A 14083-nucleotide genomic window follows, 5' to 3' on the forward strand; every position below is an offset into this window, starting at 1 on the left:
AGCTGTTTGGTTATATTAGACACGCTTCTAGGATACGACATGTTAGTTGCTGTCCCTTTTATACCAGTATTTTCATTTTTTCTCATTACTTTTTATATGGTGCAAATGGGACTTGCTACAGGCTTCTCTATCTACCCTAGGACACTTATGTATTCGCGGCACCTAACTTTCGCGTTTTCGCGGTGTCATCCTCTCGCGAAAATTTAATGAGTGAAACTAAACTATCATAACGAACGAGCGAAAATGCGAAGTTAAATAGCTTTGTTCATTGATATCCACAACAAAATCGTAATATTAGAAATGCAGGCAATTTTCGTCTGTGGTTGGGATAAATGGGAAATTTCTGGTAAACTCATTATAGCTAATACACCGACTGAGCAGCATGGCAAAGCAAATTAAGATTATACCAGTTGAGTCACCGAATTTGTAACTGATGAGGATGAAAGTCTGGTAGGTGAAGTCATAAAATTGAAGAATAATTATTGTAGTGATGAATTTTATTACCATCCAAAAACAATATCAACCCTCATCAGGTCCAACCACATTATCTCTTTCACTGCCAACCATGTACAAATTCGTTACTGGCCTAGTGCCAGCCATTTTACCGAAATTGCCGATATAGCTTCATGATATGTATACAGTATTTTTTCAAGTTCTACTTTAATTATCTGTATAGAAAATCTAAATTGGCTATTAAGTCATCAACAACTAATTACCTGTTTTATGACTCGTGCGGGTTAGTTAATGAACTCACAGAAAAATGTTCGTTTTTAGAATAGAAATTCTCAAACAAAAGTTTAAAATTGCTTCGTTGTTTTAGGCTGATTTTATAGAGAAATCTTTGGACAACACAGTCAATTTCATAAAACTCTTAAAGACCGTGGGTTATGTGGTCAACAAATAATAAAATCAGGTTACCACTCAATTGCTGAGAAAGTCCAAAAATGCGTTTATGGCAGTGGCCCCTAGAAAACGCATAAATGTGTTTATGGCAGCGTAAGGGTTATGCAGTTTAGGTTGTGAAGTTGGTTGTTACCTATTTATTTTCTTCTTCTTGGGATTCGAGTGTGAAAAACACGGCGGGAGGGACCTAGACGTCATTGATAGTCTAAGAAACAAATGGCAGCAAGTGATCAAATTGAATTGTCGATCTCACCCACACATTTCAACCTGTGGTTTACAAATACGAACTATTCCCAAATTGATTTTTTTTCTTATTAGTGAACTGGACCTGAGGAATGTAATGTTTTTTCCACTGCATTTATTTTCACATCACTATATTTTCGCACTCATCAGAGCCGCGAAATTAAGTTGCAGCGAAATTTTACTCTGTGTGCTACTCACGAAACTAAATATTAGCGAAATATAAGTGGCCTAGGGTAACCTTGGCATCCTCAGACACACTTCGACTCCTCTATATACACTTGAGTTGTGGCATACTCAGACTCCTCTATATACACTTGAGTTGCAACATATTCAGACTCCTGTATATACACTTGAGTTGTAACATACTCAGACTCTTCTATATACACTTGAATTGTAACATACTCAGACTCCTCTATATACACTTGAGTTGTAACATACTCCAGACTCCTCTATATACACTTGAGTTGTAACATACCCAGTCTCCTCTATATACACTTGAGTTGTAACATACTCAGACTCTTCTATATACACTTGAGTTGTAACATACTCAGACTCCTCTATATACACTTGAGTTGTAACATACTCCAGACTCCTCTATATACACTTGAGTTGTAACATGCTCAGTCTCCTCTATATACACTTGAGTTGTAACATACTCAGACTCTTCTGTATACACTTGAGTTGTAACATACTCAGACTCCTCTATTTACACTTGAGTTGTAACATACTCAGACTCCTCTATATACACTTGAATTGTAACATATTCAGACTCCTCTATATACACTTGAGTTGTAACATACGCTGACTCCTCTATATACACTTGAGTTGTAACATACTCAGACTCTTCTATATACACTTGAATTGTAACATACTCAGACTCCTCTATATACACTTGAGTTGTAACATACTCCAGACTCCTCTATATACACTTGAGTTGTAACATACCCAGTCTCCTCTATATACACTTGAGTTGTAACATACTCAGACTCTTCTATATACACTTGAGTTGTAACATACTCAGACTCCTCTATATACACTTGAGTTGTAACATACTCCAGACTCCTCTATATACACTTGAGTTGTAACATACTCAGTCTCCTCTATATACACTTGAGTTGTAACATACTCAGACTCTTCTGTATACACTTGAGTTGTAACATACTCAGACTCCTCTATTTACACTTGAGTTGTAACATACTCAGACTCCTCTATATACACTTGAATTGTAACATACTCAGACTCCTCTATATACACTTGAGTTGTAACATACTCCAGACTCCTCTATATACACTTGAGTTGTAACATACTCAGTCTCCTCTATATACACTTGAGTTGTAACATACTCAGATTCTTCTGTATACAGTTGAGTTGTAACATACTCAGACTCCTCTATTTACACTTGAGTTGTAACATACTCAGTCTCCTCTATATACACTTGAGTTGTAACATACTCAGACTCTTCTATATTCACTTGAGTTGTGGCATACTCAGACTCGTCTACATACACTCACTTAAGTTGTAACATACTCAGACTCCTCTATTTACACTTGAGTTGTAAAATACTCAGACTCCTCTATATAAACTTGAGTTGTACGCAAGTTGTACTCAATTTGCACTGAGTACTCAGAGTCCTTAGAACAGATGTGAGTCCTAAAATGCTCCGACTGCTTTATACGTATATTTTGGGAGTTGTAACATGGTTAGTTTTCTCTTTAAACAACTACATACAGCAGATTTGGGCATGCTTGAAAGAATATATAAGCTTTCTGTGATAAACACTGTTTACAAGTTGCCCTCACAGAATTAAGTTCATAGCTTTTCAGTCACTATTCTCTATTTTATAGGAAGACAAACTGCTGTGTCTCGACAACTGCTCTCAGATAACCAATGCCCTCGCTGAGCTGCCAGCGACTATAGATGATGTAGACGAGTTGATAAAAGCTTCTACAAGTATCGCTCACTCTCTCAACTATGGGCTCATTCAATCACAGCGCAGGAAGCATCTAGCTTACCTTATGGCTGATCATGGAGCCATTGTCAACCCGGAACAATCAGGTCGTCTGCCTAAACAGGTAGAGGTTCATTGTTTCTGACTAACTTTATATTTGCCTGCGACAACTTTTTAATAAGCCATGAGCTGACACTGGTCAGTGTTTTTTTTATATCAGGAATAGTGCTTCGAGTGGTGCTGTTAGATGCTGACACTCATGGTTGGTTTGAGTAAATTTAATATACTCTCAATCATGAGTTTTTAGTCTTAAACGTCTTGTGCAAGTGGTTTCAGGGCTGGTGTTAAAAGGTGAAGGATTGTATCATAAACTGAAGGGATCAGGATACAAATATACCTTGAGCTACAGTTTGGTATATTAGTACATTATAGAATATAGGCCAATACTATTTAGATATGGAATAAAATGTAGTGTTTGTTGTGACCTTAACTTGTCCTCTCAAGTTTTTTTCTGGTGTCTGATAAGCGGGGTTGTCTAAAACAGCTTACAGTAGTTTTTATAATTTTAGTTCACATTGTTCTGTTTTGAATTTTACGCATACATATATAGCTAGTTAGCTCCTGTGGTTAGCACCTCTGGTACAGAAACATGTATGTGTTTAAATTAAAAGTGCCCCACAAGTATTGGAATAATATACACTAAACTAGACTAAGGTAAGTAGTCATGCTGATCAAACTTATCATCTGACTACTTCCCCAGTTAGTCTTCAGCTGTTTTTTCCTAAAATTTTAAGTAAAGAGCACTTTGAACTAAGAATTTTTTAGAGTAAGATAGCGCTACGTAGAATTATTAAAAAGGAAACCGTAGGTTCTATATTAAAATATATTAGAATATAATATAAAAATATTAAAATTTGTCATACGATGAGCATTTTATATTGTAAAACCGGGGTACCAAACAAAATCATGGGGGGGTCTTCTTCTACCTTATTTGTTGGCTGTACGTATCTTGGATTGTGCTTCAAATTAGCAGTTGCCTCTAGATGCTTTCAATTTTAAATTCTTTTGGGCTGCATTAAATTGCAGGGGTTGGCATACTTCAGCAGGATTAAAGATTGATGTTTCTAGTAGATGAATAATGTTTAGCTAAGATCATTTACCGGTAGCCAGTGTTTTGCCATTATAAATTGATGGCTAGGTTGTTTTGTCACTCTGGTATCAGTTGTTTTCAGAAGAGGTTAACAATTTGAGCCACTTAATTACTTAGTTGAACTTACTACCACGGGACGTAGTTTTACAGTTTATTACATAAAATATACCTGTAAGTCGCTCTGAACCTATCAGTAGCTTTTGTATTGAGATTGAGACATGCCTAAGTTCTTTTAAATATTACAATTTGTTGGCTAGCAGATGCTCTCCGATGATGTAATGGTTGAAATAAAGCAGGTATGGCCGAGCTAAAAGCTTTTGAAATTTTGTTCTGTCCTCACGTACACAAGTGAATGTTTTAAGTTCAGGTGATGCACCAACTTTACAGCACATCGGTCTTTGACTTAACAGACTTTAGCGTCGTGCACATTCCATTAAATCACTTTTTCTAGCTGATCGTTTGTACTTTCTGTAATGGTTACTTCGTTGATTTGAAATATGTCAGGGAACCTCAACATGGCGTGTCGTTTTGGGTTGGGCTATAAAGGTTTCCTAGGCTGCGTATAACCAAGCATTTAGGTACTAGGTCTGTTTGTTTCTTATAACTGAATAAATAGGGAGCTCCATATGCGCTTCTCAATGTTGTTGGGTTTATTTCTCTTGTAGCAATTGACGAAAAGGCAAATGAAAAAGTCCTCTTCGCTGTTCAGCTACCTCTGGGGTGATCTGGGGGCCGATGATCCTAAAGCCAAGAACATCAAGCAGACAGAACTTCTTGTGGATCTGCGTGCTGCCATCTTGCAAATTGGGAAACACTTTCAAAGTTTAAACCCTGCTGACACAAGCATTGCAAGTAGTATAATCAAGTTTATTGTCAAATGCGTCTGGTAGCAACCAAAGGCATGTTCAGAGTTATGGCAATAGGTGCCATGCTATCATGCTGTTTGTGGGATACTCGTATGTTGTCCTCATCTCCTAGCTGCATCTTTTCGGAAAGATAATGCCCCCATGTAAGCTCTGTTGCCTTTCTAAGGCTCTGTTAGGTTTCACAACAACTATACTAAAACTTAAATGGTGGAGTGAATGTCAAAGGTTTGCTAATTGCAGATATGCCAAACAGGTGTTAATTGCTGGTTTTCGGATTGAGTTAATTATTTGACAGTTTGCTAGTTGCATTTGCTAATCTGTGGAACTCGATAGGAGGCATTTTTCAGTTGGTATTCACCTTCTCAATGTTTTTTGTTTACTCGTTTTATGTAGAGTTGTTGATGGTTCAACAGCTGCATAAACCCCGCCACTAGTTTCTGTGAACAGAGTTTAAAAATGATGCGCATATTTACGCTCCTCTCTCCATGTACCATTTACATTGTGTGTCAAGAATCTAACATTTTCATTTATGTGTCTGCAACACAGCTTTTTTCATTTCCTTCACGAAATATCAACATGTTCTATTGATTTCAGTCCAGGCCTATTTATATGTGATTGTGACAGATAAATGAACATGAACTACAATACATACTGGTCAGAAGTTTTTATCGGTGGGAGGTAACTCTCTATGTGATGTCCGTTGTTTGTTACAGAACTTGAATGCAGACTACACATTGTTGAGTCACAGCCTAGACTGGGATCGCTACATCAAAGTTGTGACGAGAAGGAGACGGAGAGCTAAGGCTCTCGTAGACTTTGATAGACATGACAAGGATGAACTAGGCTTTAGGAAGAATGATGTGATAGAGGTAAATTTGATTAAATTGGTAAGTCATGCTAGACAGTGTTTTATGGGTCTAGATGTTTAAATATCTTGCTGTTACCAGATAATCTCGATGAAGGATGAGCACTGCTGGGTGGGAGAACTGCATGGAAACACAGGTTGGTTTCCTGCCAAGTTTGTAGAACTGCTTGATGAGCGAACCAAGGATTACACAACGGCAGGCGATGATTCAGTCTCTGGAGAAATAACCGACCTTGTCAGGGGCACGTAAGTTGCCCTCCTTTCTAATACGCATTTTACTTCATAAGATGGTTTATTTAGCTTTTAGTAGCTGTGCCTATTAAGTCTATATTAGTCATAGCTACCGGTTTGTTGCCATAAGGAACTTACATACCGTACTTTTCGGACTATCATTTGCACCCCTATATAAGCCGCATCTGCTTTATTTTCCAAAAATGACAATAAAACAATACATAGGCCGCACCTTTGTATAGGCCGCAGAACTCAGGATGGTGATTTTTAACACGGCAGCAACTTTGCTAGTTAAAACGTTAATAGTTTCGTATTAACCGACGTTTTTTAACCCAATGCCTAACAGAACAGTACCGTTAGGCATTGTTTCGTTTTTTCTTTCACAGCTAGAGGCACACTAACCAGAGATTCCGGTTGATTCGCCCCTAGTAGTGAAAGATAAAACCACAGAATAGCCACACCCTTATATAAGCCGCATGGCTCAAAACATCAGAAAAAAGTAGCGGCTATTAGTCCGAAAAGTACGGTACTATCCAACATTATTCCGTTTTTTTGTTTTGAAAAGGTACTTGATACCTCGTATTATGTAGTGGGGCTTTTACAAGCACTGCCATCTGATTACACAGCTTTTGTTCGGCGATCAAAGCCCTTCTGGAACACGGGCTAAAAAGTTCAACTATTCTTGGAGGCTCCACCCATCCATGGCTGTTCATAGAGGAGGCGTGTCGGTCGGAGATAGACAAGGACTACCAGTCCGTATATGCTCGACTCGTCCTTTGTCGGACCTTCAGGTCTCTGATATATCTCATGCCATCCTCTGAGTTAAAATCAGTACATTTGTATGATGGTGTTACATCCATGTCTGACTGTTCTAAGCTAGACAGTTGGAATTATCTGCTCTATATGTGGTATTGTGATACAGTTGGAATTATCTGCTCTATATGTGGTATTGTTGTACACTTAGAATTATTTGCTCTTTACGTGGTATTGTGATAGAGTTGAAATTATCTGCTCTATATGTGGTATTGTGATACAGTTGGAATTATTTGCTTTATATGTGGTATTGTGATACAGTTGGAATTATTTGCTCTATATGTGGTATTGTGATACAGTTGAAATTATTTGCTCTATATGTGTTATTGTGATCCAGTTGGAATTATTTGCTCTATATGTGGTATTGTGATACAGTTGGAATTACTTGCTCTATATGTGGTATTGTGATCCAGTTGGAATTATTTGCTCTATATGTGGTATTGTGATACAGTTGAAATTATCTGCTCTATATGTGGTATTGTGATACAGTTGGAATTATTTCCTCTATATGTGGTATTGTGATACAGTTGGAATTATTTGCTTTATATGTGGTATTGTGATACAGTTGGAATTATTTGCTCTATATGTGGTATTGTGATACAGTTGGAATTATTTGCTCTATATGTGGTATTGTGATACAGTTGGAATTATTTGCTCTATATGTGGTATTGTGATCCAGTTGGAATTATTTGCTTTATATGTTGTATTGTGATACAGTTGAAATTATTTCCTCTATATGCGGTATTGTGATACAGTTGGAATTATTTGCTCTATATGTGGTATTGTGATCCAGTTGGAATTATTTCCTCTATATGGGGTGTTGTGATACGGTTGGAAGTATTTGCTCTATATGTGGTATTGTGATCCAGTTGGAATTATTTGCTCTATATGTGGCATTGTGATACAGTTGAAATTATTTGCTCTATATGTGTTATTGTGATCCAGTTGGAATTATTTGCTCTATATGTGGTATTGTGATACAGTTGGAATTACTTGCTCTATATGTGGTATTGTGATCCAGTTGGAATTATTTGCTCTATATGTGGTATTGTGATACAGTTGAAATTATCTGCTCTATATGTGGTATTGTGATACAGTTGGAATTATTTCCTCTATATGTGGTATTGTGATACAGTTGGAATTATTTGCTTTATATGTGGTATTGTGATACAGTTGGAATTATTTGCTCTATATGTGGTATTGTGATACAGTTGGAATTATTTCTTCTATATGTGGTATTGTGATCCAGTTGGAATTATTTGCTTTATATGTTGTATTGTGATACAGTTGAAATTATTTCCTCTATATGCGGTATTGTGATACAGTTGGAATTATTTGCTCTATATGTGGTATTGTGATACAGTTGGAATTATTTCCTCTATATGGGGTGTTGTGATACGGTTGGAAGTATTTGCTCTATATGTGGTATTGTGATCCAGTTGGAATTATTTGCTCTATATGTGGCATTGTGATACAGTTGAAATTATTTGCTCTACATGTGTTATTGTGATCCAGTTGGAATTATTTGCTCTATATGTGGTATTGTGATACAGTTGGAATTGCTTGCTCTATATGTGGTATTGTGATCCAGTTGGAATTATTTCCTCTATATGTGGTATTGTGATCCAGTTGGAATTATTTGCTCTATATGTGGTATTGTGATACAGTTGAAATTATCTGCTCTATATGTGGTATTGTGATACATTTGGAATTATTTCCTCTATATGTGGTATTGTGATACAGTTGGAATTATTTGCTTTATATGTGGTATTGTGATACAGTTGGAGTTATCTGCTCTATATGTAGTATTGTGATACAGTTGGAATTATTTGCTCTATATGTGGTATTGTGATACAGTTGGAATTACTTGCTCTATATGTGGTATTGTGATCCAGTTGGAATTATTTGCTCTATATGTGGTATTGTGATACAGTTGAAATTATCTGCTCTATATGTGGTATTGCGATACAGTTGCAATTATTTGCTTCATATGTGGTATTGTGATAGAGTTGGAATTATTTGCTCTATATGTGGTATTGTGATACAGTTGGAATTATTTCCTCTATATGTGGTATTGTGATACAGTTGGAATTATTCGCTCTATATGTGGCATTGTGATACAGTTGGAATTATTTCCTCTATATGTGGCATTGTGATACAGTTGGAATTATTTGCTCTATATGTGGTATTGTGATACAGTTGAAATCATCTGCTCTACATGATTGTGTTTGGATAGTCTTGGAATTATCTGTTCAACACGGTTGTGTTGTGATACAGTTTCAACTATTTGCATAATTTTGTTGTATTGTTCTCACAGAAGACCTTTGCTCATGAGCTGTAAGATAAGTCGTTTTCTTTTTACCAAGCAAGAATACAGCTACCATTTTATCTACATCTAGTTACCTTGGGTTTTAAATATAAAAATTATGCTCACTACTGATTCTGTTGCAGATTGGATGAAGATTGTAAAGTGCTGACTCCAGAAGAACTCCTCTACAAAGTTAGTTTATTTTTGTATCTTGGTCCGGCATGCGTGCCAGTAGTGGGCATGTTAACTTGATGCGTGAATTTGTGCTAGTCATGTACTAGACTGTCCATTTCAACAGTTTGTTTGATTTTCATAACAAAGTTAAGAGTTGTGGTTTCTTGTGTCCGTGTTCAATTTGCATGCTTGTGCGACTTTAGGCTGTTCAGGCTGTGAATGCTACCCACGATGCCGTGCATGCTCAGATGGACGTCAAATTGAGATCACTCATTTGCTGCGGACTCAAGTGAGCATCCCCTTGGTCATGCCCGTGTGTGTTTTGGCTTAGAAAATTGATTGAGAAATGAAAATATTAGTCTCAAATTTTATCATTTTTATCCCATTAAATCTTTCTATACCGTAGGTTATCCAGCTTTGTTTTTGCCAACCATATCAAGTACTTGTGTAATTTAAAAAACTCATGAGCTTCAGATTTCGAACATACTTAATTTCTTGTAGTTGTTTGTTTTAAAAGGCGGGAAGCAGTGTAAGGCTTGTCACTTTTTCCTACTTGCATTAGATAGATGTACATCAGCAGAAATGGGAACATTCATTTGTGTTATGCAACAGAATGCGATGCGTTGCAGCAATTCTCTTCTTTATGTGATACGGATCATTTGGTCAGCGTTTGATTGCAGTGAGCAAGCACTTCACCTCTGGTTGGAAGCTCTTTGTTCTTCGGAGTCTATAGTCAAGAAATGGTACCATCAGTGGTCTTTTATGAGGAGCCCAGGCTGGGTTCAGATTAAGTGTGATCTCAGGTCAGTGCTCTTCCAATTGAAATTAAGGTTTCATCTCACTGTTATTGTTGCATTGTTGTTGCTATGTATCTCCGTTATTGCTTCCAATTTCTCCTTTCACCGCTAAAAGTTTGATGCACATTCAATTAGTAATCTAGCACGACGCAAGTAATACTTGGCAAAATTTTTGTTAAATGCATGGTCATGCGCGCAGATCACCCACTTCAAACGTCACAAACGTTCATATGCATTACATGAATGTGTTACAAACGTATTCATCTCTTTACCGTACTGACTGGGGACGGTAACAATATGGCAAACATGGTAAATGTAGAATTTCCAAAACTACTTTTATTTCTACTAGAATGCTGGAAGTCCTGTGCGCCATGAGAGATAGTCAGGTGTAATAGCTATGTGCACAATTGTTCTGCCATACAACGATGTGCCTGCGTGGTGCAGTGGTTAGTGTGGCTATCTACAAAGCTGTGTACCAGAGTTCGAATCCTCTGCGCTGCATTGTTTATTTTCTTTACCTCCATGATTGGCTTTGGATAGATGGACAGATGGACATGGCTCTTATTATAGTAAAGACTAGGTGAATGCCCGGCGTTGCACGGGTCATAAAAAAGTCTTTTGACAGAAAACTTATTTTTATTTAACATATATATCATTTGCTGTTCCAACTTTTAAACTTAATACTATGAGAAAAGTGTTTTTGTGTGGTTCAAATAAATTTAGAGAAAAAATAAACTATGGGTACATAAAAGTATGTGTATAAAAAAAGATTACTATTGTAGCAGAAGCTCATTGTATTCAAAGTTTTGATGGACGATACTGGTACCTCTTGATACTGGTGCAAACGTAAAAATGAGATATCAGACTTTCTTTGTCTGATACTTTGACTGAATGGAGAGAGAATGTACAGACAATTTCCACTTGAGAATATCTATGCAGACATTCTTCAGTTTAACAATTTCTAGCGATTACCCTTCGTAATAACTGGAAATTGAAGACATTAACTGTGCCGTTACATTTGCACTGTAGCGGCACATTGAAAATTACAAATAAAAAAAATGAATAATAAATTTTAAAACGGCTTTTTTAAAATTTTTTGAAAGAAATGTGGATGCAAAAGGTATTATTAATTCATAGTAAAACTTATGTGTATAAGTTTAATTGCAATAAGGATAATGTAGATGAGATAAATAAAATAAGAACAGCTTAGCCTTGTGGTTAGGTGCGTGTGTTTGCTTATTTGTAATTGCCATGAGATCAAATCCAGTTCAGTGGGCATTTTGCATTGCTAGATTTGAATCGCTGAACACACCGACGACAAAAACAAAAGACCAACAAAAAAACAAACAAAAGATAAAGTTTGAGATTATATATATAGAGATTAAAAATATCAGATACTTAGCAGAAGGTCATAGCGAAACAGGAGAAGTATCAGCATTTACCAGTCACCAAGTTTCTGCACAACTATTGGATTTGTTAGTTTTCATTAAATCTCTGATGTCCTTTGATAGAAAAAATTTGATAGTTCCATGAAAACGTTCTTAAAAAAAAAGATTTTGAGCATTAATGGTCGTTGCCAAAAACGAACTGGTTACATTATGAAAAATTATTTTGCTGTTTGATTGCAACACTTGCCTAAATACCAATAAAAACCTACGCTCTTCGACTCTTCTAGTAATTTAAGGGTTAAAATATTGTTTCACTCTATGTATAGCTTCACTAGTTCCTTGTGGAATGTCTCGGGAGGCTTCTATGACTACCCGCTACAGAATACCTCTTCTCAGAATGTTGCACCTTGTAAACTTTATGTGCTGCACTACAGATTGTGTGCACAATCGCAGTGTTGTGCTTGTTGTAGAAGCTTTGTCTGTTTCTTATAGGTTGTTGAGCCAGTTTGCCTTTTGCCTCGCTCGGGATCATGAAATCATGAAAAAGAAAAACAAATGGGAGAATGATTTCCTTAATAATATCCAGGAAATGCTCACCAAGTACCACCTCTTTAGTTGGGAGATGGGCTCTGTTTGAGTCCCTTCACTGTCCCAGCTTGCATCTGACTCGTAGCTGACATATCATAACTTGATTATTAGCTCCATTTTGTTTCAAATTAATGGTCGTCTCCGTCTGCATTAGAATAAGCAGCTCTATACTTCAGCAGAGCCAAAGATTCACACATGCCTCTAGTAGATATATACTTTCTAACTAAATTTATTTACCAGTGGAAAATGTTATCTTTAAATAAGTGGGTACTTCCTCCATAAAAGCAGTTCCTTCTCGGTAAGAGATCATAAGATTACAAAGCAAATTTACCTGTTGTTAAACTTCCTGTCCTGGTACTATATATTTGTTCATTTTCTTATCTAGCTTATGAGCATTGTAGCGTTCTCTTATTTAATGTCCAAACAGAATGGAAAAGTCGGCGATCATATTTAGTCAGCTGGTTCATTATGCTTTTTAATTAAGAAGTTTTTCTCTCTTGTGTGTCAGTTCCAGATAAACTACTCCCAGCGCATTTGCATCAAACATTTGCTGCTTTTCAATAAATGTATCGAGTGAGAATTGTGAATCGGTCAATCATGAAATTTCACATATTTTCATTAAACTGAAAATCTTTAGTAGTTTTTGAAAAATGATGCAATATTGCTATATTTTTTATCAAGATTGTCTTTTATATGTTGAAGGTATGTTAATTATATATTAGCTTCCATGACATATTTCATATCAATCTCCTACAACAGTTCATAATATTATCCAAGTCACCTCGTCAGCCCAATGATTATTGCTTTGTTAAACTCCATTAACTTGGTTTGAAGTTAAATTGCTTTAGAGAGGCAAGCTTTTTCAGCAACATGAAAATGTTTCTTCTCCTTCGCTTATTCTTGCCCTGGCTTTCACTCCTCAGAGTATATTAGATGTTTATTTTTGTCGATGAATATCAGAAATCTCTTGTAAAATGCAGCTCAGTATTCCCTGAGTGGTTAACCACTTCCAGCTTTTTGTGCGGTGTCTTCCTATATTTGTTATTTTATATACATGTATTTGTTTTATGGTTTTGTCTTCCCCATTGTTTATTATGTTGTTATATTGTTAGCTTTTCAATGTTACTTCTCTTGGTAAAGGCTTGCTTATACATATATTTAGAATAATATAGATATTTTATACTTTGTTTTGTTTCAGACATTTTATAGTACTTTATGGTTTTAATTTTTCCATGCATAAATGACATGAATAAATGTATGTTATATATGAAAAGAAATGGAGGTTTCAGTCGTGTCAACGAAATTTATCTGTAGGGTATTGGCACAGTTTGCCTTTCGTTTGTCGGCAAATTGGGAAATGTCAGTGAAAGATAAAACAGCTCTCAATGGTACGCCTTCCGGCAAGGAGACACTGAATGACATGCTAACCAAACACCACCTGTTTAGCTGGAATCTATAATCATCTTGAAGCTGAAATGCATACTTCTATATGAGACTGTGAAACTAAGGCTGTCAAAGCCGAACTGTTTCTAAATAGAGGTTTGACACTTGTGAACAGCATAAGCTATAGCTACATATCTTGCATATTTTAAGGTATACATTTGGATTCGCCTCCTCTTTTTATTGCATAAATTCATTTTAGTAATTCATCAAACATCCTCCTAGATCGAATACATGTTTTGGAAGTCTGATGTGTTTTTGTGTTATACATACCTTCATTGTTGGCGCTATAATTGACATCAACAATCATAGACCGCAATAGCCGGATTACTCTATGTAAACTCATTAACAATCCATATCAGGTATCAA

General features: G+C 36.3%; 1 protein-coding gene across 2 annotated transcripts in view; it reads left to right on the plus strand.

The window, feature by feature from the left end:
• The window catches only part of LOC137385595 (small G protein signaling modulator 3 homolog), a 28483-nt gene extending 14750 nt beyond the window's left edge, over positions 1–13733 (plus strand). The window contains exons 9-17 of one of the 2 annotated variants that reach the window (XM_068072088.1): positions 2995–3218; positions 4910–5092; positions 5824–5979; positions 6058–6221; positions 6833–6997; positions 9471–9519; positions 9705–9790; positions 10182–10304; positions 13589–13733. In XM_068072088.1, the coding sequence (XP_067928189.1) occupies positions 2995–3218; positions 4910–5092; positions 5824–5979; positions 6058–6221; positions 6833–6997; positions 9471–9519; positions 9705–9790; positions 10182–10304; positions 13589–13733 (1295 nt within the window). Of the gene's footprint in view, positions 1–2994; positions 3219–4909; positions 5093–5823; positions 5980–6057; positions 6222–6832; positions 6998–9470; positions 9520–9704; positions 9791–10181; positions 10305–12178; positions 13533–13588 lie in introns of those variants that run through there. The other variant, XM_068072089.1, reaches the window with a different exon arrangement.
• Positions 13734–14083: the final 350 nt, after the last annotated feature.

Source organism: Watersipora subatra, chromosome 1 (genome assembly GCF_963576615.1).
Source record: "Watersipora subatra chromosome 1, tzWatSuba1.1, whole genome shotgun sequence".
NCBI lineage: Eukaryota > Metazoa > Bryozoa > Gymnolaemata > Cheilostomatida > Watersiporidae > Watersipora > Watersipora subatra.